At 33.4% G+C, this 25,444-nt stretch overlaps 1 protein-coding gene across 3 annotated transcripts in view; it reads right to left on the bottom strand.

Annotated features, from left to right (window-relative positions):
• The window catches only part of LOC143237165 (chordin-like protein 1), a 59,808-nt gene extending 34,598 nt beyond the window's left edge, over positions 1–25,210 (bottom strand). For 2 of the 3 annotated variants that reach the window (XM_076476117.1, XM_076476119.1), the window contains exons 1-4: positions 25,062–25,210; positions 20,253–20,383; positions 17,551–17,675; positions 16,712–16,805 (exon numbers count right to left, since the gene is read on the bottom strand). In XM_076476117.1, the coding sequence (XP_076332232.1) occupies positions 16,712–16,805; positions 17,551–17,675; positions 20,253–20,331 (298 nt within the window). In that variant the 5' untranslated portion in view covers positions 20,332–20,383; positions 25,062–25,210. The remainder of the gene's footprint in view (positions 1–16,711; positions 16,806–17,550; positions 17,676–20,252; positions 20,384–25,061) is intronic. The other variant, XM_076476118.1, reaches the window with a different exon arrangement.
• Between the last annotated feature and the right edge of the window lie 234 nt (positions 25,211–25,444).

Genomic DNA, 25,444 nt, shown 5'->3' with positions numbered 1-25,444 from the left:
GGTAAAGTTTATATCATATAGTATAATTCGAGTTCTGTTACACTATTTACAATACTGTTTTTATACATTATTCAAAAACTGAGCTATTCGTTCAAACTATTATTATTCGATTTAGCTGAGCATTAATAATAAACATCTTTCCGGAATTTCAATGCAATTTTAGTATGAACCGCTTAGTATGAAAGTACGATAATGCACAAACACTTAGAACAGCTTGGTTTTTCTAGAATCATTCTCTGTTATATATAGCAATGCTATCACAAAATACATACACAAACACACATATAATTTATCACTATAAAATACGCTAGACGATAAAAACTTCTGAGCTGTGAACTAAAGTGTCTAGCTCTTCCATCTCATTCATTAATTTTCCACCTATAACCATCTATCGGTCGTGAATCAACACTTATCCGGTTTTTCTTTTCAAACCATCTACAAGCATAACTCATTCCCTGACTGGGAAAAAAAAGAGGGGAAAAAAGTGCAGAAATTAAGGCACTTCTAACTTATAGATTATACAGCGAAAGAAATTTGTCATCATATAAATTACCCTCTCTCCCGGGTTGAATGTAGTTGTTTCGATTTCTGTAGATCTACTGAAGTTTTGTGATTAACGAGCCATCACTTCCCAAACTTTGGAAAGAGAAGGAACACACCCAATCACATAGAAAAATGAACAGAATTACTGAGATGCGTACCATAGAGGGAAAGCTGTCTTAAGTATTTCACGAGGAATTTCAGCAAAAAAAACAACTAAAAATATCGTAATAGAAAAAGAGGCTAGGACCTTAAAATAAAAAATTAAGAAAAAAACACAATAGTGGAGCCCTAATTAAAGCTTATAACCGCATATTGGAAAACCAGTGTTAGTATAAAGATTTTTTTTTGCGTTGGCTTTCTTTCCAACATTTCTTTATTCTTCCAATATTTACTGTCTGTTTGATATCAAAAATTAATAATTTCATGACGTTCAAAAGAAATTAAGTTTTTCTTTGATAGATTGTTTAGGCAGAGTATTCATGATGAAACTTTGCAGGATGGACGGCAACTGCCTGTTGTGGAGACACGAGTGTAGAGGACGACGTTTCAAAAGTCTTCCACCTTTCGTCTTCAGGTCCATTCTACAAAGTTTCATCAGAAATTAAGTTGATTGAAAGTGCAAACAGTTATAAAATATCTGGTTGTAACAAATATAAAGCGACAGAAAACACTCGTTTGGGGCGTTATTAATAGTAACGAGCCAAGAAGTTTCAATTCATCCTAAGTTTCTCTGTTTTCTACGAAAGTGTTAGATTAAGAATTTTTGTCTCTAATACAAGATTCAGTTTTCAGAGTCACATTTATACGTAATTAACATTGTTCAATTTAAATAAATATCAAAAAGTGATTTTCACTTAATATCGTTATACTTACAAAGATCGACTTTACCAAATGTCAAAACAAATATAGTATTATTTTTAGAATTAGTGTTCAAAACGGAATAGTTTGGTTTCAGAAAATGTGTCAGAGAAGGACACATTAAAAATCAAATCAAATGGAGTCGATACGTAAGAAATGTATCAGTGTTTGCATCATCTTTCAAAAGAAACCATTCAATGACCCACACCTCTACTCTATACATCACTGACACATTGTTCTAATCATAGGAGTTCTTGTTTATGAAAGTCAATACCTTGAGTGCTCTATAAATATATTACCAAATAACCTTATTACTAGGTGAACCATGACAAATGCTTCTGTTCGTTAAACTTATGTTGACCAATATTATCAGCAATTCAAGTTTTTCACTCAAATATCAGATGTTTGTCTATGGAGGGATGTCTTTACAGCATACTGGTGAGAACTTCACACCTAGTAGGTTAACAACATTGTAAAAAGAAAACGTGATCACACCGAAGGTGTCCTCACAGTTGGCTTTGTGCTGCTGGGGTAAGATCAAGGAAGACAAGAGTGTTTTTATGTCAGTATCTTTGCGTTGACTATTATAGTTCTAACTCTTTGAATTCTCAGTTTTGGTATTTAGTCAATAAGAAACACAAAAACTTAGCTAGTTCGTAACCTCATAAGTCGGACTTTGTGGCCACAAAATCTGAACCAATGAATACAAAGATTGTCCTGTTTGAAATTCACTGTAATGATGAGGTATGGAAGAGCAAAGCTCAAAGTAGATCAATAATAAGCATGCCAATGTAAAACAGTAGCATACACAGAGATACAAAATTAAATTCTAACATAAGATGTAAGGTGGTATAGTTTATGTTATAAGTATATGAAAAATCTGTGATTGACGATTTAAAGTCACCATTCTCTCATCACTTTTTTAATGATGAACTGTCTGACATGTTTAGTTTCCAAACTAGTGAGCCAATTATGAATCAAGTAAGTAAACAATAACTAAACTACTGGTAATAGTTCGTTTAATGCTCAAATCATGAATTATTTCCTTATTGCATCCTATGGTAAAAAGGATGTTTTTTTTCTGACAAATCAATGAGCTAAGATTAAGGAGTTAATGGAAGGCATTTTGAAAGTATTCTTTTATTTCATAATACCTATAATGTGTTCTAAAATAATAAGTAGTAGTTTCACAGAATAGTATAAATACATTCTTATTTAATACTGATTGCTTGTGTAGTAGTGCCTGGTGCAGTACTTCTATCTGAATCCTGGATTGTGTTTAGTGGAGTTTAATATCCCTAAAACCAAGGCTTCTTCCATTTTTGAGGTGTAACATAAGTAACGGATGGAAAGGTTGCCGACATGAAGAATGAGTATCAGAGCCTGACTTCCAGAGCCTTTGGGATAAATTATGGAATGTTGTAACGACAATCAGGATATTAACCTGTGAGAAGATCTCAGAAAGCTGTTGATATAAGTTGCCACTGTGTACATCAAACCAGATGAATGTATGAGCAGGATACATACCATGACTTCCTTGAGTGACCAAAGATATAGTTACAGCTCTGATGAATCAGGTTCTAAGAGAATGATAATCAATGGAAGAAAATGGACGCCAAATTTGTTTTGACTATAAGGGAATGAAACGTTTCTGTTTACTCACACATGGTTCAGATCTGGCTACTGGCAAGTGAGCTAATGGTAAAAACAGATCTGAATACAGACTATTTTTTGCATTTAGGGTGGGTTTCATGAAAGCTGCACCATGCCATCTTGTGTGTAATGCAACAGCCACTTTTGAGCAGATTATGAAACTCTTATAAAGTGGCTTTTTCGTGAAATATTCGTACTTGTGCACACATTTCAAACTGCAGCAAAAAAAATATCGTTAAATTAATGGGTTGATGAGGTAATATTAAGGTGTCACTGGGAGATTTATGAAGTTTTTATTTGATAGTACTTTACTCTATAAATTATCATGCATTCTAAAACACTAATAGTGTTCCATAGAACAATATAAATTGAACCTGTGTCGTTGTTGTAGATGGTGGTGGATAGTTCACTGACCCAAAAATGATTCAGTAGCCAAGGAGGAAACCTAGCCTACAAATACAAAAGTGGTCCAGAGTTCCCACAACTTGTATTGTATCAATGATGGTTCAAAGAGAGCTCACCACACACATCATTTGCTACCATGGTTAAAGGTAATTCTCATTTTTGATGAACCGAAGTCTGAGAACAGACTAGTTGATGAATAACTATTGGCTTATTTTTGAAAATATTTCTCATTTATCCTAGACGCAGATACCTCTTAAAATATCATTACAGCAGTGATGTCACAGGTTCAAGGTATTGTTAAGCATATGACAGCGTACTAGTCAAATATTAATTGCTACTAAATACCAATAATGTATTATAGAAACAGAACTGTAGATAGCTGTGAAATTTATCAAGTGCCTTTTATATAAATGAATGCTCACAATTAGAGTACTTAGTTAACTCAAATAAATCAATTTATACCTCTGGATTATACGATTTCATACCGAACAACAATACTATGAGAGCATGATTGTTACCAATTAATTCTGTGTGCTAATCTCACGCATAAAGGGCTTAGTACGGCGTGGTAGTTTGGGTACTTGACGCAAAACCTTCGTTTTCAGCCATGGAGGTATTATAATGTCCTGATTAATTTCATTTTTCTTTGATAAATAGAAGCTCAAAGTTGGCGATGAGTGCTGCCAGCTGGTGGCCTTTCTCGTGGTCGGCAATTTAAAATTAGAGGTGGTGTCTGATAGCCTTAGTAGTTTCGCCATAAACAAACAAACGAAGTCACAAATAACGTTGCTACTACAGCTACTATGGCTATAGTAATATGTGACTATATACACGTTTATGTTTGTTTCTATATTTAGTATTTGAGTGTTTTCTATGGTTATGTTGTGTTTATTTGACTTGCAGTGTTGGAAAACGTGTGAAGGTGATTTTTTATGTTCTTTGAATCTGGTTTCGGTCTTTGTATAAAGTAATTTAAATACATTGCGAAAAACGAAATACCAAACAAGCAAAGAAAGAATGAGAAAACAAGCAACAACTACTTTGGTGTTCGTGCAAAGCGATATAATCAAACTGCGGATTGTGCTTGAAGCTATTACACTTCCTGATGAGAGTCTGAAAATGCCGCTCAATCTGCGTTTTATGATGCAAGAAAAAATATAATGATTTTGAAACTGTAGATTAACTAAAGGCTTAATAAGGGAGAATAAACAAGGTGTTTCAAATAGCAACATGGATTTTTCTTGTCGTTTTAAACTGAAGAAGTTCTCATCTGAAGCTGTGATTTATTTGTTTTAGTAAAACAGCTAATCTAATTTGGGGATCTAAGCGATCTGAATCGTAGCCTGTAGGAAGATCGCTGTCGTTTGATTTTACAAAAACTAAGAAAATTAGTGATCAAGCTGATAAAACGTTTCATTTTGCGGCCATTCGACTTCACTACTAAGTAATAAAGTCTTTAAGACGGTGTACCGACAAAGTTAGTCTCTTAAAGTTCTGTTTTACACGTTGCTTGAACAAAAGATAAAAATCACACATGGAATACGCAGAGTGTGAGTGAACCACACAAAGAACATGTGATGATCAGACCATGAAAAATCAAATGTTGGCTTTAGGCCGGTACTAGTGGTGTCTTTATATACGCAATACTGTATACAGTTACGTTAAAGTATATAATCACATTTTTACTGGAACTACTTGATTAAAGAGAAGTAAATAAAAAATTCATGCCTTCTTTGAGTGATTAATAACAAAAACTTACATTTGTTTCTTTCTTCAAGCTATGCTAGGTAGCTAAACAAGTTTTGGTTACACATCAGGAATGAAATATATAAAAATTAGTAGAACAGTTATAAAATTGCCTGGGAAGGTTACGATACGGGTCTTTTATTTCCGGTGTATGTTCTTAAAAATAACTTAAGGCAAATTAGAAAATTTTTCTCGTAAAGAATAATAATATAATATAAATGCAATATTAATATCGCTTAGTTTTTCTTAATGAAGTTTTCTATACAACGAAGCAGTCCTCTATCATAATGAATAAAGTTAAAGGCAAACAAAACTAAACTAGTTTCAATGGTGTAAAGTGGATAATGTTTAACGTATTTGGTAACGATAACGAAACTATCAATTTATATTCAATAACTTAACTAAAATGAGACAAAAAATGGACAAAATTGAGATATCAAACAGAGAACGTAAAATGTACGTTATGATGATACTGACTTTTGAAACTGATATCAAAGACTGAAAAATTCTTAGTTCTAAAACCTCATCTTACAATAATTATTTTTCCAAGCTTAACATCCAATTTTACTGTTAATTATCACAAAATGTGCTCATCGCATTTATTTGCAGTGCAAATGTTTTTATTTCCACTTTTTTCTAGCACGATGACCAGCCAAACGCACAGGTGAACAGGATGTTTTGAAATGTACTGCTCATGTTATTTAAACTGACTGGCGCTCTTGAGTGCATTGTAAAAAGCTCTTCTTAAAAAAACCTGCAAGATTTATTCGCGATGTTTTCAGAATGACTAGTAAAATATGACTTGATCCAACGAACGTAATTAGAATTCGATTAGTAGAATTTGTTGTTGAATTTCGCGCAAAGCTATTCGACAGCTATCTCCACTACATGTCTCTAATTTAAAAATTATAGATTAGAAGGAAGGCAGCTAGTTAACACCACTAGCCGCCAACTCTTAGATTACTCTTTACCTATGAAAAATACGATTGGTCTTCACATCATAATGCTCACACAATTGAAAGGATGAGCATGTTCAAACCACGCGACATCCATATTGCGAGTTGCTGGTGAGTGATGATGACTATCTGTCTTCCCTCTAGTCTTACACTGCTAAATTAGGGTCAACTAGCGCAGATAGCTCTCGTGTAGCTTTGCGTGAAATTAAAACAAAGAAACAAGCTCCTAACTACCAGGCCACGATCGAAAGATAAAACAAAATTTCCAAGTTTTAAATTCACTGTAACAATTTCTGAATGGTATACACAAATATAGATTTCCAGAAGAAATTTGGAAACATTTCACTTCCCTGTCTATCTAATTATATGAATGAAATACATTATTACCCGATAATGAAATGTATGGTTAAACATGTCTATTAAACCTATACTTATGCATAACAACCATTATCGCAGTTTAACTAACAGTACAAAAATCCCCGGTTAAGTTTAGGAAATTTCTTAACCCTAACCTTTTCTATGTCATAGCTACAAATCCATATCATATTTATTCATCCTAAACCTAAGATAAATCAGTTATCGTCTGCCTCCATTTTAATGTGGTTTTCCGATGGTATTAATTTCGATTACACTAAAAGTTTCTGATTTGTATAGTTACAAAAGCAAATATTCTCACCATATGTAGTAAATGCAGCCTTTCATAAAAACACTCTAAGTTTTCTATAGATGTAAATAAATAAGGTTTTACAATACTTTTTACGTACATTGCATAAATACGATCTACCAGGGTAATTAGAAGAGGAAGTTGAATTGGAATTTAACCTGATCGGCATTTTTTGCACACGTGCATGAACTAAACGGTCAGGTAAACGACCCCAAAGGTTCACGTTTGGCTGTCCCTAATTTTGAGCTATATATTAGAAGGATGGCAGACAGCCAGCACCACCCTTCGCTACAAGGGCTTTGTTGAAGCAAATTAGGAGGCTGACTGCTACTCTTCTTACGAACTCATAGCTCAATATCTGAGCTTATTCAACTGAATCAGATTTACGGTTTTAGAGATTTCAATTTTAAGATCTGCCTAGCTGAAAAAAGGTGTTACATTTTCTACTTTTGCATGTTTTTTTTTAAGATTTTGGCAAATAATTGTTGGTATCAGTCATAAATTCCAAACGAAGAACTCCATAAACTACAATCCAGTTTGCTAAAACAAACATCAAGATGTAGCGTCTCTGTATGGGTGCCAATGGCGTAGCTATCATGTATACTTGTATGCTCAAGGAAACATCATTTTCACAGTTTTTTAAATCCCTAATATATATTTAATGTATAAATATAAAAGTAATGTTTCTTCCCTTTCTTTCACACACATTTTATTTCAGTATATCACTAGTTATAACAACTTGCCTCCAAGACCCTTCCATCGTCACCAGGACTTCTCATGTGTGCATCCATATACATTTGATGCTGGTTACGCTACAGAACGAACTTGCTAAAAAATGTAAAATTATAATATTTCCAGTTTAATATGCATAATCCTATAAACTGTTTTCTCGAAATTATATAATTATTATTACTAATTAGCAATGTTTGACCAATGGTCAAAGACATATATTTGTACAAAAGATGTTTCACATCGTATCTCTGCTTAGAGTAAACAAGGTCAGGCTTTAAAATATGTTGCCTTTTTGAAGAGTGCATTGCATACGACATGTGTATTGCAGAAAACGAAACAATGCCAGGCTTTGAAGTATGTTGTTTTGGTAATAAAACTTTCAGGGAGGGTTTTCAGACGAAATACGAATTCTACGGAAAGTACGAAAGAAATTGTATTTTTTGTAATTTCTTCACAATGTAATTCCGAAATCAGCCTGATCTCATTTTCTGCAATTTTCTATTTATATTTAAACAGTGTAAATAATTACCATTATTATATTATTGTACTTGGAAAACGTCAGCAAAACTCTGAAACTACCAGTAATTAGTGACAACAGTCCCCTACAATGGCGGCGATAAGTCTAAAAACTTTCAAAAGATGAAATCCGAATCGCAATTCCACGCGGTGGACACAGAAGGTAGTCCAATGTGACTTTGTTCTCAAACCAAAACTGATAATTTCATGAAAATATTTCGTATAATATGATTTTATAGTAGTGCAACTGCAATATTTTGTTTTTTTTTTGTTAGACGAGTGTTAAATATCACACCTTCGTAGCTGAAAAACAGACCTTAAGGCTATGAAATAGTATGCCTTTAGGGATTTCGTAATTTTTACCATATTTGTTGTGCTGATAAAGTGTCAAACAGATATTTTTTTGTTTTAGGAAACATGCGTTACATACCACATGCTTAGTTGCAAAATCTACTTTATACTAGATTGTTGGTAGGAATCTCCTCTCACGATATTAATGAGGAATATGCGACTAAAAGTTCCAAAAACAAAATCAACATACTTTAAGCTTATGCCTTATTGTCACCTACAGCATGCATTCAGAGTAACCATCGTCTTTACAAGTTAGCATAAACTTTTTCTAAATGGCGTTTAAATTTTTTAGTCTCTGTGACCTTACATTCATAACAAGACCATATACATTGACAAAACTAAATTCAATCCAAATAAGATTGTTTTTTTTTAATCTATATGTAAACAATTTTCTCTAAATAGATCACAGACTGGTTTTAAGAATAACGACAATCATGGTTCTCATTGTAAGGAGGAATACATTTAAAAACGATAAGCCGCTTTCTTTGTGTATGTGGTTACACATAAGGCCATAAAAAGTTTGTGGTATAGAATTTACCACTAAATAGACAGTTCTGTTTGGCACCATCTAGTAGCAAAAATAAATATTCAACAAACATTTCTTAATTTCTCTGCATCTTCTCAGTTATGACTATGGACGAAACGTCACTAGCGGCTTTCTATTGTGGGATGTACACACGGTGAAAGATGCGTGTTTGTACGCATGTGTACACGCGTATTTCTCTCTCTATGTATGTGTGTGTGTATATATATATATATAAGATAAGTGATGTTATGAGCTTTTTAACATGTTTTTAAGGTTTACTAAGTGTTTACTTTTCTTATGTAACAAAATGTAGAGCAGAGCGAAACCACAGTTGCGTCTAAGTTTAAACAGTTAATGTGAAGGTTAAAAAAAACTGAGCTTCTTCTTGGATTTTGTGGGAGTATATATATAATAGTGAATACTTGTAGTATAACCTGAGGGATAACATGGGTAAATTGATGACTGTCGTTATAACTGAAAACCACAAACCAAACTCGCGTGCCGTGCCGCGCCGCGCCGCACTGAAGATTGCATAAGCCATGCGGGTATCGGCCAAAACGTCTATTTCTGTAATGAAAGATTGCCTTTCCTGTCTTAAAAGAAATCTTTGTGACCATTCCATGATCTGATACGCGTAGTCATTATATGCTGCTAATTGTGAACGGGCCGAAGGTTGTAAAACATTTTTCCAGATGTCTTAAATAATCGCTATTTCCAGTCACCTTCATGGGGCAATTGAATGTTTCTTGAGAGAGGAGACACTGTCAAGTTTTTTCTTTTGGGTACGTTTTTACAAGTTCTTTTACCAAGTTTAATTCGGTTAAGGGGTTCAAGTAAAAATGAAAACTTCACCTTAGCTACAGGGACAATAAATACCCAATTATTCAACGAAATAGATGGAAAATAACCAACACACATTAACCGAACGTGTACGAGGACAGTCTAGCATTGTAGAAGGAATGTCGACCATAATTCCATATCTACTACGTGCACCTACGTGTAATTTTGCAAGCTTCTGCCAAATGTATGCAAATGTAATACAAGTCTACTGTGTAAACAGAAAAATCATTGTTATAAGCATAATTTTTTCATGACTTTACAACATCACTCCGACTGACAAGTTGGAGTGTAAGATAATGTTCATGCGAAGAATAAAAATACTTTTACACACAATTCATCTCGAAAACAGTATCTCTGTATATGTACACAGTTTGTATATGGCATTTCTCTAACAGATGTTGTGTAAAAACTCGTGGCATGTGCGTTTTGACTCTCGCCTATATGCATGAGGGTTAAAGAATTCTAAAATGGGTAAAATAATATTTGGAGTTCTTAACGTAATTCGTAAAACAGAAACAAAGAAAAACAAGAAGGTTTCTCTACGTAACCACAATCCTAACATACCAGTAATTATGTCTGCACGAAACTATTTAAGAAAATAATAAATGCTTGAGTTTTTCTTATAGCTAAGCCACATTGGGCTATCTGCTGAGTCCACCGAGGGAATTCAAACCCCTGATTTTAGTGTTTTAAACCCGTAGACTTACCGCTGTACCAGCGGAAAACACTTCTATGTATCGTCTATTCTTATGTTACGTTGGGTTAATTGGTTTTGTGTGAACAAAAATAATTGTTGATTGTATTTAACACAAAAAGATGGCGAAGACTTAATGTTAACGTTTTCACGATTATTATATGTACTACTGTATTAATTCTCAAGATGTGTGAAATGGACTTACCTTTTCGCTTAAAAATTTTTTATTAAGGTTTAAAATTTTCTTTAACATTAAGGGATTAAAATGCGTAAATAGAGAATATTTCTTTAAAAGCTAACATAAATATTTGTTAAATTGTTTTAATTAACTCAAGCTTATACAGTTTTGTATAATTACTTGTCATGCTTACAAAATAGAGTTTTAATTCCTAAACTTAAACGAAAGATTCTCTAAAGACAACAGTTTTAACTCGGTGAAATCTGTTATACTAAACACGATAACTTTGTTATCTAACAACAAAGAAAATTCTTCTTGTTGGGCCCGGCATGGCCAGGTGGGTTAAGGCATTCGATTCGTAATGTGAGAGTCGCGGGTTGAAATCCCCGTCGCATCAAACATGCTCGCCATTTCAGCCGTGGGGCGTTATAATGTGACGGTCAATCCTATTATTCGTTGGTAAAAGAGTAGCCCAAGAGTTGGCGGTGGTTAGTGATGACTGGCTGCCTTCCCTCTAGTCTTACACTGCTAAATTAGCGACGGCTAGTGCTGACAGCCCTGGAGTAGCTTTGCGCGAAATTCAAAAACAAACAAACAAACAATCTTCTTGCAAGCACAGTTCCTCGGTGACTCACCGGCAAGTTTGAGGGCTTGTAGAGCTACAAATGGGTTTCGATATCCGCAATGGCCATTCGTGTAGCTTTTGTTTAATGCCAAATAAACAAATGTCAAAACCTAAAACTGTTTTCAAAAAGTAGTCTCTGTTTTTAGACAGTTTGACTACATTATGAACTTGATATAGTACTCAAGATAATTACATAATAAAACAAAGTAATGAACTACATACCTATTATGTGTTTCTTATAAAAATAGTTGGCACATATTAATGTACATTACTCGGAAGTTAATTAAATAGCTTAAATAGATTAACTACTGAAAAGATAGGAAAGGATTTGTAGTGCAAAAAAGCAGTTATCAATAAGGTGTTGATTGTGAAACTTGTACAGTGAAGATGTTAACACCATTCGTGTCAATTATTGCTTCGTTCGACATCTTTCGTTTCCAATAGTTGCACTTGAAGCCGTGTCTGTCTCTCAAGTCTGTCAAAGTATAAGACATCACAATACATTAATGGCTTGAGGTTGCACCACAGCCCATAATCGGTGAGAGTAATATTAAAACCTATGTTAGCCACGTGTGTATATGTTAAAAATGTCTGCTGAGTGCACTACCCTAGAAGCATGTCCTGGCAATGTCTTGACAGTTAGAGCAAGGTGAGGTAGATTGTTATCTTGGCAGATTTTAGTTTAAAAGTATATTAGTAAACATTTTATACTAATCAAAACATCTCATTTCAGTCCTAAGAAAAAACAACGAGTAAAGCGTTCTATTGTTCTGAAGAAATATTTTCTACTTATTAAATTCCCAGTTATTAAAATAAAACAACTAAAATATAATCGTAACCAAGCCTTAAAGAAAGAAACTTTATTGTAACAATAACAATGTAGTTGGAAGATAGAGATTTATAAAATATTGCTGTCCGCCTTTATGAGTTGTTATATTTGGAAGAAGTCATATTATAAATGAGAGGTGGAAAAATAACAAGTTATTAGTGTACTGATCAAACCAACTAACGAATTTCAAACAATTATTTTTCGTAATAGCATTAATTTTCTATTTGTGGTGAGCTTAGTAGCCAATACACTCACAACTACTTTACCCTAGCCCATCCAGTGTTAATAATAATTTGTACTATTTTATAATTTATATATAGTAATTACCATTTTTCTAGCATGTGCAAGTAGCAACATGATTTATATCATTTCATTATATCTCATAAGTGGATCAATATTTTCATATACATGATATTAATAGTTGACATTAATATTACATAGTAATAAACGCTTTCTCAACTCAGTTTTTTTCAATCCTTTGAATTGATAAATGTTTCTCTTTTTGTTTTCTTATTTTTGTCACATATACATTATATCTTTCGTTTTGATATTTGTCACTATAAAGAACTGAAAGCAAAGTCTGGAGCTTCCACTATTGAAGCTTGGTAGCTCAGAACTTCAGGATGATAAGTCAATACGCAGATTAGATACTGCTATAGCTCAATGTTCACTTATTGGAGGCGTTTACTCCTACGTAATCGAGTCTATTCCAATACTCTTTAACTATTCTAATACAATATATAAAATGGCGCTTGTTCTATCGCTATAGATCAGGAGATTTCTCTGTTGCGTCTTGGAAACGAGGCTATATTGATGTAATGATTATAGGTAAATTATTTATTTTAATTATGAAATGTCATTCATTAAAAACTATTGTGACCAGATGCTGTACTTAGAAGATTGAATATCATTATATTAAAATTGTTATTGAAACGACCTCTTATTCTAAACAGGTTACTTGAACTTAAAGTTAGCTAAAGCTACTGTGACTAGTGGATCAATCAGTTTTAAATTGATGTCAAAGGTAAAACGAACCTAGTGTTCGTGAAATATAACTAAATTTTAAATTAAAAAAAACTATTTAAAGCAGTTACACGATGTTGTTCAAACACTAGTGAGAGTGAAATTATTTAAAACCAACAAAGTAAGTGTTATTTTTCAACTATATATTAAGTGTGAATTTTTATTTGCATAATTATTTTAATAATGAAACCGTTTGTCAATGTTGAGGTTAAATTATGCGTATCACAAAGCCGACAAATATTATCTATTTGAGAGTAGCAACTATCAGTACGAATTGATATATTTCAAACATTTAACTAGCCACAACAGAAATATTCACTCTTATTGTGATGTTTCACCACACTTGCTGCCACAAAAGTGGCCACGTTATATTTGTTTATAAACTATACGTTATCTGAGGTATGTTAGTGTTTAATATAGCTTACATTGAAAACGACAGATTTAACCTTATCCAAATAATAGTTGGTAACATTACGAAAACGGATAAACTCTGTTAAATATAAAAGACTGTTTAGTGGTATTATTAATTTAATCATTTTGTGGTTGTAATTCATTGATGACGAGATTATTAATGTTGTGTGCAGTCCATCGCTGTTGGAGGCTATAGAGATTTCAAGAAGGCCTAAGTGATAGATGTATAAATAATGGCGACCGTACGAGCGAAAATGTAGAATAAAAAGTAAAATCACGGGAAAGAGAAAAAAGTTAAAAAATGCAAAGTTAACCGTGTGGGAGTGAAAGGCTTAACAGATGACGTTATAGTGAGATTAGTAGTTTGAAAGAGATGAGAAGAATAATTTTTATTGTCAAAGGGCGTTCTTAGCTAAATGAATCTGCCTGTGTTGATTTTGACGAAAAAGCAGACAATATTTGGAAGCACGAAAAAGCAGTCAATTATTGGAAGTAGAGGGTACAACTGCGGTAACTCATACGACAGCGTAAGTAAATTATATACGAATACTATTGTGATATATACATAAAAAAAATAATTCTACTCGTTAAGCGAATTCTAAAGCAATTGAAGTAGCCTAAGTAGATTTTTGACAACACAACAACAAAAAACAAACTGTATAATGAATAAGATAAGATACGACTATGATATCCATAATATGAAGAATTTTGCATGTACGTTCAACTTGTTTCTAATATACATATATTTTAAAAACAAGTGGAGCGAGTGCTGTTCGTTTATTATCGAATTTATCGCCAACAAGTCACAGACACCAACTGTGAAACAATCCTTAGCCAACACACCCACGGGCTAGCATTGATATATTTCTACTAAAAAGTAAGTTTTCTGACAAACTTACTAATGCAAAGAAAGGCTTAGTGTATTTAAGACAATTACAGAATAAAAAGAACATCAATTATACGAACGTGTATGTGTTTTGTTATAGCAAAGCCACATCGGGCTATCTGCTGTATTCACCAACGGGAATTGAACCACTACTAATTTTTTCGTTGTAAATCCAATGACTTAACTCTGTCACAGCGGGGGACCAAATGTGTGAGATCGTGATAGTTACTCTGATATACTTTTGAGTAGATGAACTGAATTTCTAGTAAAAAACCGCTACGAAACTAACTAAAAATACTCAAATATTTTACTCACACAATGGAATTCAAGACGTGTATGAAATATAAATATGAGGGGAGTGATTAATGCCACAAGCTTAAGCCTGCTGAAATAGTTATGCAATACTGAAGCTTACCTATCAATGGAACGGACACAAACCACCCAAATACTTTAAACTCCAAAGGATCCCTTTAAAACATATTCCTCAACGCCCGAAGTGAGCAATACTATTTCCCGGCTTTGCACTCTTGGTTTTAATATCGAATAAAAATAAAACAATCTATGAACGCAGATAGCTGTCACATTCAAACCCTGCCGTCCAGTACTGAAAATACAAAGTGCTATAATTTACTTACCTGATGTATCTTTCTAGTCGTTGGTTGTAAAAAAAAATAGTGTTGAGTTTGAAAGCAAATTAAATGTAGTACAAAATAAGCTTTGAGTCATTACAGACCATAAGAAACAATGATATTGCTGGAGTACAAACGTACTTTCTGCAGTTAATTACGGACTGTACGTAGTTTTACAAATAAAACATTTGTTTCTTAGCTTATCTGAATCGAATACTGGTGTTGAATACATTAGATTAACATTACTTAAGCATCACAACGTCCGGTCATATACTGTCTGACGATCATGTGTTTTGCAAATAGCCAGGCAGCTTCTTTTCCAACGTAAAAGCCTGTTGAATTCAAAGAACATTACTTCTTGATGCTGGCCTGTAATTCAGTGACGGTTTCAAATCACAAATAAATCTGCAAATTTGACTAGTATGTCTTCGTACTGAATAGTATTTTTCATCTGCTTTAAGTATGCGACAGTGGAACTGATATGTCGTGGAAGCAGCTTATGTACACATGTTTTGTATCTTTTCCAGACGGAGATCCTTCTTCATTATGTTTGGTACTGTGGCTAAAAGAACGTGGATGGCTTTTGACACAGACCTTTGTGTCCTGGATTCTCACCTGTTCAAAGACGGCTAAGGTAACACTCGTTGCAGGTTATTCTGTTGTTTTTCTCAAAATAAAAGTTTTATATGGAAAAGAAGGGTTATACGTCTCATCGGTGGTAAGAGTTAGAACATCATTAATATTAATGCACATTTCTTAGTGATTCACGTGATTAAAAACGGACCGAAATTAGTTGTTAGGTAACAGACTTTTATTAAAATTTTAGAGTTGATATAACAAATTTAAGTTAGATTCCCAGATGACTTTTTTTTTCTAAAAGTATATTTTAGTTATCTACATCCTAGGTTTGGTAACAATCAGAAATATTTGTCAAGTAAAGTAACGGTCTTAAATGACAGCACATTTTCTGAGTTAACTATCAATAAGGAAACTTTTTTTCTGAACGAATAGTTTTATTCATTCTTCATTCTAGAGTTGATAACAACCGAACTTACCTTTCAGAAAAGTCATTTTTTAAAATTACATATGCTCAATAACTAATTCGTTATATTGATAACAATAACCTTATGTAACAACATTTTTTACTTCTTCCTAGGCAGAAAGTTTTATTTCCAAATTGCTTATGCCTAAAGTAAATGGAAAAACCCATTTTTCTCTTCAAACTTTGCTTTTGTGACTTGGGAGCGGATAACAAAAACATCATGGGAGACTGTATTTGGGAGCTGATACGTGAAAGTGGTTACATTACAGTCGCAAGTCTCGAAAAACTACTCACTTATAAACATTTTTACATAACTTTATATAAATACATGTAAATCTTGATTCATATGTTGTTTCATTCAGAAGTTATGTAAATGAAAATGTGCAAATTTTCCCGTTTTTACATAGAAAATAGGTTAATTTCTAAATTTCATTATACAGGTCACAAAAGCAAAGTTTGAAGGGAATAATGATCATTTTCTGTACTTTTACAACAAAAGCAATTACGAAATAACACATACTATACAGAAACAAAATTTGTGTTACATAGTGTAACATAGTGTAAATTAATAGTTCAATATGTTTTAAAAAGACACGTTACTTACTTATACATTTGTTACAGCAGCTTTCCTTGCTGTTGACTGTGTAAGAACACTTATTTTCCTCGCATGTGCTCGTAGTGCAGCTGATCCTGCCTTTCTGTAAAATCAGAGAAAAATTCAAAATGCTGGTAAATAGTTTGTATCACTACCCAATTCTCACAGGATTGAAGGAAACTAAAGAGGTGTGAAAACGTATACTGATATGATGTATGGATGCAAGTAAGCTTTACATTACACAGGTCTACAAAACTTATTTTCTTAGTTATTACTTTGCAATTACATAAAGAAGATAACAGTAAGATACACTAAAGAAAATAACAATATACACAGCTCCCCTTATAGAGATAAGTCAGTTGAAGCATCCTAGAGACTGAAAGAATGATAAAACTCGTAATACCAATTGTTATCTTGGTAGTTAAATATGATATGTCATGAGTCGAAAGAGCTTAGAACTGAAATTCATTGTAAAGCTATGTAAAGTAAGAAATATATTTTTATAGTAAATACTTTACTACAAACATTTCTTATGCTCGTATTCCATATTATAATTCAAATGTTCATATAAAGTTTTCCATAAACCTGTGTTGGATTACAAACAGCTAAAATAAAAAGGTTTTTCGACGATGAATTAATGGTAAAGTTACATCAAATGTTACCACATTGCTAGTTAGTTATTAATAGTTTTGAGTAACACAATAGATAAACTTGAAACCATGTCAGATAATATCACTATTTGATACACTGATAATTAAATATACTATACGTGATCTACTGAAATAAACAGATATTTAATAATGAAGCAGAGTATTATAAAAACAGAACTGTTTGGTCGTGAGACTTACTTCTTGGCAATGGCAGATGAGACAGAGGGGTGTTTTGGAGTTATTTACAAAATGATACCAGCTATCCCCAATGGTATAGAGTCTGTCAGAGAACATACACTGTAACTGTTTAGTTTCTTGAACTCCTGTAAACACGATAACATTTTAAATTTAACATTAGAAGACTCTTTCATAATCACAAACTCTGATTACACTGTAAGAACTGACGTATTAATATACTATACTTACATAACTCTTGATATAGCGAGTAACAGTATAAATTTTACAATCACAGTTATCAACAGCTTTTCAAGTTACGATGAAAAATATATATTATATTTATTGCTACCAATAATTAGCAATGGAGCAACAATAGACTCACAGCTATTGATTGGTAACTTAATGATTAACTAACTAGAGACTTACAGCTATCAACAGCGTAGTAGATAACTAATAGTATACACGGCATCTATTAATCACTTAGAGACTGATCAACAATATAAAAAGTCACAACTATCGCTAATTTTGTGATAGAAAAATAATGTTAACAATATTAACTCATAATTATCACTGACGTAGTAAACAGGTAGCAAGATTAGTAACACTGAGTGATAATTATCAGTAAAAAGTAAGACGAAAACGGCTTTATAACGATACATAACAGTACAGATAAAGTAATTGTATACAAACACAATGCAATACGAGTGCTATGAACACACAGTGGCTGGAGCTTCATTGACAACTTATATTTGCGCTGTTTTCGTAAATACTGATAGCTTTTTCAGATCATTCAAGAAAGTTTATGTCGATACTGGAAGACAATTTGTTTCTCTTAAAAACTATATTTGTTCGAGAAACGTTTAAACACTAACTACTTGGTGCACGGCTTAGGTCCAAAACCTAATAAATTCATGCCTATTTTCTCTATGAAATTATTTATTTTATTGGGTTTATAATTTTAGCGCAAAGCTATATAAGGGCTATCTGTGCAGCCATCTTTGGTCTTTAATTGATAGACTAATAAGAGTGCAACTGTTCAAAAGGTACCCAGTGCTGACTCTTGGTATACCCTTGTGTGATAGAAAGACAAGATTTGGTCTTCACTCTTATGACGCAAAGGCTTCAAAAGAGTGGAGTGAACCATGAATCTTCAGACTCATAGTTAGAACATGCTAACCATCAACGGAATAAAAGTAAACAAAGATAATTTTATTATCAGGGTTATTTCTGTTCCACAATAATAACTGAATTTTAAGTTCTTTAATCGGTTTGTGGTTTATCGTAGGATATAGAACGCGTCTCTTTCCACCCTGTAATATTGATCATGAGGGAAGGCTTAGTCTCCTTCCAAAGATAAATTAATCTTGTGGTTTAATAAATGAAACTCTTAGATCTGCATAATTTATAAAAATTTTAAATCACAAGCAAAAGTGATTATGAAGTAAGAGCTTCAATGATTTTTTTCTTCTTAAATCAGCTTAAAAAATTTGTTCATATTAGAGGAGTTTGTAAACATCTAATGGTTTCCAAGTGTATAAGGCATTTATAGAAACAGGTCAACTAAGAAAATTATCTGTTAAAAATTTACGAAAGAGCGCTATGTGGATTTTAATATTTTTTTCTCTCCAAATTTTCTCTCCATGCAACCGAATAATATTATTTTCCAATTTCATAATGCCCCCCAGTGGCTCAGCGGTATGTCTGCGGACTTCCAACGCTAAAAACCGGGTTTCGATACCCGTGGTGGGCAGATTACAGATAGCCCATTGTGTAGCTTTGTGCTTAATTCAAAACAACAATTTCATAATGAAAAACTACTAAAATATTATAAACACAGTGCACGATATTACTGAAAATAGTTTTCCACTGGCATAATGAGAATAGCGTAATTAAAAGTTATTTCAAATAATTAAAAATCTAGTACAGATAAATATAATAGTCCTTACTGAAAGACTAAGCCAGTGATATACTTAAGACTGGGAACTATTTGTCATCTTCAGCCTTTCTTGACGACACTATATCCCATAACATTAAAGATTTGCTGAGCTAAATTTTAGTTTAAAAGAACTGCTCAACATATGCGAGCATAAATCAGAAATTTCCGCTACTAAATCCACTATATCTTGTGAACACAAATACTAAGTATTTTTAGAGTAACAGTAAACTAAACAAATAGTATTTTATGCTGACACACAAGAACGCGCGCGTGCGCGCACACACACACATACACAATACAGACATTCATATATTATGCTTTAATCATCTTTACAACGTTTATTCTGACTTTCAGTTACTCGTGAGTTAATAGTACAAACAACCTTGACAACTGCTCGTACTAATAGAAACATTTTTGGCTCAGTTTGTAAAGCTTATTATGAAGCTGATTCCGACTAGGAGGATTTGGTGCTTGTCTATTTACAAAAATTTAGTACCATTCGAAAGAAACAAATTTTATTTAACAGATATTTGCAAAGGTAAAGCAGCTGACATTTACTACTTGTTTTATTATGGGCTGAAGATTGAGACCAAACGTCAATCTAAATGACGTCCCAGATCATAAGTGTGCGCTTAAAGATATGGTCGAGTGGCCACGTGTTTTGAAAACAGTTTTTCGATCGTAATTTGTAGCTTTCATAATATTATTATCGTTTGTACTTTGAAAAAGAAATTGATTACTTATAATAAAACACACACAATACAGACGGTTTTGGAAACAAGATTACCTGAAAAAACGGCAACGCCAAAGAAGCCAATAATGAGGAAAATCTTCACACAGTGACGCAGTTCACTTGCGAAAGACATTGTACTGAGATGTAGGACTAGCAGAAAGGCAGAAGGGCGCGTGCTGCACCTACTGGTAGAAATGGAAATAAAAGAGTCATAAATTCAACCATGAGAGCTATAAAAGAAATAAAACAAAACAACTATTCGAATTATTTATAACAAATTTCAAATAGATGGGTTAGATTTAAGAGTTATTTACAAAAACTGTTGATTACAAACCTACAAGACATTTATTTACATGTTGTTTTTGTTTTTTGAGAAACAATTTTTACAGTACTTTATTACAAGTTGGCTTGGCGACCTGGCTTGTTTCGCGTTTCATTAGTTTCCGGAGCCCACATTGAGCGGACTATAAAGTGCTTTTCTAGTTATTTATCACATATTATGAGCTGTTAAAAACACACAATAAATTGTCCTCGGTCGTAACTCTAACAAGAAAGCATTCTTTACCCCTTTTTACTGACAACGGTTTGACATTACGGTTAAATAACTATTTTTTTCTCTCCTCAAGCATTTTTCTTTCTTTATGAAAGTTATTAAGACGAAGGATTAAATGGTAGACATCAGTATAACACATTGTGAATAACATATTATGGAGCAAGTCCGACATTTAGATATAACACAATACCTGTTCAGAACATATCCCCCTCCTTCCCTATAGTTGGAAGTGCAAAGGTAGCTCATTGTGCAGCTTTGAGCTCAGTAATAAATAAACAAAACTAATTAAAACTCCCTCTTTTTCCTTTTAAATTAATTCAAACGTAAAATGACAACTACTGCACTAATAAGGCCTGGCATGGCCAGGTGGGTTAAGGCGTTCGACTCGTAATTTCAGGGTCGCGGGTTCGAATCCCAGTCGCACCAAACATGCTCGCCCTTTCAGCCGTGGCGGCGTTATAATGTGACGGTCAATCCTATTATTCGTTGGTAAAAAGTGTAGCCCAAGAGTTGTTGGTGGGTGGTGATGAATAGCTGCCTTCCCTCTAGTCTTACACTGCTAAATTAGGGACGGCTAGCACTGACAGCGCTCGAGTAGCTTTGCGCGAAATTCAAAACATAAACAAAAACAAACTGTACTAATAATTATAGAATGCTAAAAATGAAAGTGCTTATCTGGGATTTGGCTACTGTTTATTTCTGAACAAATTAAAAAATTGATTTTTCAAATATTTAAGTTGGTGGAGATAATACGATTAGGTTTTTTTCGGTTATCTTCCACTTGCATACTCTACTATAAAAACACATTAAAGTACATACTACCACTATACAAACTACACAAAGACAATTTGAGTTAGCTGTTCATAATTTCGAACTGAAGAAATTAATTTCTTGGATTAGCCTAATGGAATAATGAATTTTGGCTATCATTTTTATAACACACTATGGAGCGCAATTTGTTTACGGCAACAGGACGCGAACTACTGACCCATAGAGATTTATGAAGAAACTATAAATACTAGTCCACGCCCAGCCCACCTGCAGAAAAAAAAACAAAACTAGATAACAGCCCATTTTTTCTTGCACGAATAACTAAATTGTTTGTTTTGAATTTAGTTCAAAGCTACACGAAGGCTATCTACGCTAGCCGTCCCTAATTTAGCAATGCAGGACTACAGGGAAGGAAGTTGGTCATTACCACTCACTATCAGATCTTGGGCTACTCTTTTACCAACGAATAATGGTCTTGACCGTTAAATTAGAACGCCCTCATAGGCTGAAATGACGAGTATGATTATTGTGATGGGGATTCGAACCCGTGACCCTGAAATTACGAATCAAGCGCCTTAAACACCTAGCTATGCCGGGCCATTTAATTAAATATTCAATAGTAATCCTACTATAGTACTACATAGCAATTATATGCTATCATGTAATAATTATAACTCACAATACCAATATGTAATCACGAAACTAATATAAAATGTTTTTTTACGGAAATACATAGTCTTCCTTATGATTAGTTTGGTAGACTGGTTTTATTCATATCAGGAAATAAGAGGTGCACAATAAAGATTGAATGTAACAGTAAAGTTAGTGTTTAAAAGTACTATATTATGGATACGTTTCTGACAAAGTAGAGCCAGAAAGGTTTATACGTTTTTGTTAGTAACTGCGAAACAACCAAATCTTTCTAAAATCAAAGAAAAATCATACCAGTAGATTTAGTTAAGTAGCCATACAACTTTAAATCGGACCGACAAGGTCACAGATATCTTTAATGACTAAGTGATTAATATGTCTTATAAGAACACACACTACTTCAAACTAAACTCTTAATAACGTTTAATCCCTTTATTCTGTGTGCTTAAACCTTATTAAGAGTTTAATTTGAAGTGGTGTTTGTTGGTATAAGATATATTAATCACTTTGTGTAAAACTTAAATCAAAAAAAGATCCATTCTAGAAACAATGTTTGCAGAGAATCGAGAAACTTATATCAAAACAATTTTGACTATGCAAACGAGCAAGCTCAGCGACATCTACAAATTTTGTTAATGAAAACTGATCGCTTTTGAGAAGGGTATGAAACAACTTTTTCTGACTCAAACTAATCATACTTTCAGATCATAAAGATGTGTTCATATTGGGGATTTAGAATTGTCAATAGAAAATACGAACCATCATGAGGTACTAAGACCATTCAGAAAGAGATCTAAAATAAATCGTATCTCATTCATGGTAAGCACACAACAGTCAGTGGTAAAAGTCATCCGTGTGCACCAGTATACTATACAATCAAGAAGGATCTCTGTCTGGAAATGAGACGCATTTAACCGCCACTTACCTTCAGTAGTTGGAGAATGGATTGTACATTCGTGCCATTTCATACAAAGACATATTGCTCATGTCTTCGGATGGAGCGCATATGGAATTTTTTTTTGTACAACAGGAATGTTGAGACGGGTGCGAGAAAACTTCGTACTTTGCATGGCTAATGACAAACTTTCAAGGAAGAGCGTGTGCTGTAAACATGACAGCTTCACGACAGATCCTTATGTAATGGAGACTACCCTGCAGGCCTATTGTCAAGATGCATAGTCAGACAGATCAAGACCGAACTTGGCGATATGAATTTAATGGCATTATAAAGCTCCAAAAGTCATTTTAATATAATGTTGTGAAGCTCTCTACATCCAGTGACTTCAGACTGGAGCCAAAATTTCGAGATTATGAATAATACCAAGAGCAAAGTGGTACTTTCTAGCGGAGAAATACAGTGGGCTTTGTGACTTTGTAATTTGAATTTATTCAAATGTAATTTGTCATTTAATGTTGATTTTTACAAAGTTGCATTTAACCATTACTATGTACTTGTTCATAAGCCATTATTATTTAATGCTACAAATCTCATAAAGATACAATTGCTATAACATTCTACTTTCGGGACTAGGACAAGTACATCTTTCATTTGATGGAAAATTATGTTACCATACACATCTTCATACACCCACACCTATAGATTACGTAATTGATAAATGAAATTTAATATTTGAGTTATTTTTTCTTCCAATTGCAAATACATGGTTTACTATGGTTAAAGTTTGCGAGCGAATATAAGAACAGGGCTCAAATGTTCTACCTTTGCACATACAGCATATACTTAAAACACTGCTCTTCAAATAATTTATGTAATAATAATTATTAAATGCTCTAAATTATGTAGTGACCTGCTGTTTGCGAGGTACGAACTTGTAGCGAATACAATAATGATCATGTTTCGAAGGAATTCTAGCAAAACCCGATATTAATATAATACCTTTAACGGTATTACTATTACAAATATATTGTAAAGGTTGTTTGTTTGTTTTTAAATTTCGCGCAAAGTTACACGAAAGCTATCTGCGCTAGCCGTCCCTAATTTAGCAGTGTAAGACTAGAGGGAAGACAGCTAGTCATCACCACCCACCAACAACTCTTGGGCTACTCTTTTACCAACGAATAGTGGGATTGACCGACACATTATAATGCCGCCACGGCTGAAAGGGCGAACATGTTTGGTGCGACCGGGATTCGGACCCGCGACCCTCGGATTACGAGTCGAACGCCTTAACTCACCTGGCCATTCCGGGCCTATATTGTAAAGAAGGTTAAGTTAATATGCAAACTTTGTTGTATATTAGTGGATTTTGAAAACCAGAGCAAAATGTTAAACTTTTCTTTTAAATATCGTAAAATAGTTCATTGTGGTTTGAGCTGTAATACAAAGGAGAAAAAGAGAGAGCAAAAAAAAAAAAGAAAGAAGAAATGTAATCACTTCTGAAGTCTCAACAGTAAAATTATTACTTCAGTATTTTCAATTTAGCGTCGACATTAGAAGTACACTGTGAAACTACAAACTTGTTATCGGACAATTTTAACAAATACATTTAGTGAACGTCCACATCCTCAGCTCTTCGACACATTTTACCGTATTATGGGGAAAATATCTAGTCTAGAAGGAACTAAAACTAAGTTATGAACTTCATGTTTCATTACGTACTAAAAAACAAATACATTACATTAGGTAATGTTTTTTAAGTGTTAAAACATCTCTTGCACTTTGTGGAACAGAAATATTTGTATATCATATTTTTATGGTGCAACTACATGGAGAGCTTTAATTAATTAATAATAATCCTAATAAATATTACAGATAAAAATGATTGAAAAACTAAAAAGTATTGTTATAATTGAGATTGAAAAATATATCTACCACCCTAATTAAAACTAAGTGAAGTATCACTCATTCAGAGGTTTTTAGTACTCACGCGAAGACTACGACCACTGAAAACTGGACCACGAGATCAGTGTTGGTCACGAGTTGTTCGGAAACACTCAAAGACCGAAACAGATACCAGCGTAAATCAGCGTGGCCTTTTTAAAGGGTTTTAAAGTACGCTGTTCTGTTGTGAGCACGCACCACGCAAGATGTTGCGCGTTAGCTTGTGAGTTAACAAAGGGAAGTAAAGAAGATATATCGAGTTCATGTGGTAAGACCAGCTCAGAATGAAAGAATAAATCGTTGGTTGTCTCTATGTTAAGTAAACTTCTGGTGTAATATATTACGTGAAGCAACACATAATGTTTTGTTTTTTTTTATATCGAAATTCGTACGTATTAAGCGGTAATATAGATTCAACTTATAGAACAA

Source organism: Tachypleus tridentatus, chromosome 13 (assembly GCF_004210375.1).
Source record: "Tachypleus tridentatus isolate NWPU-2018 chromosome 13, ASM421037v1, whole genome shotgun sequence".
Classification (NCBI taxonomy): Eukaryota; Metazoa; Arthropoda; class Merostomata; order Xiphosura; family Limulidae; genus Tachypleus; species Tachypleus tridentatus.
Note: the sequence above shows the minus strand (reverse complement) of the source record. Positions and strands in the feature narration are given on the sequence as shown.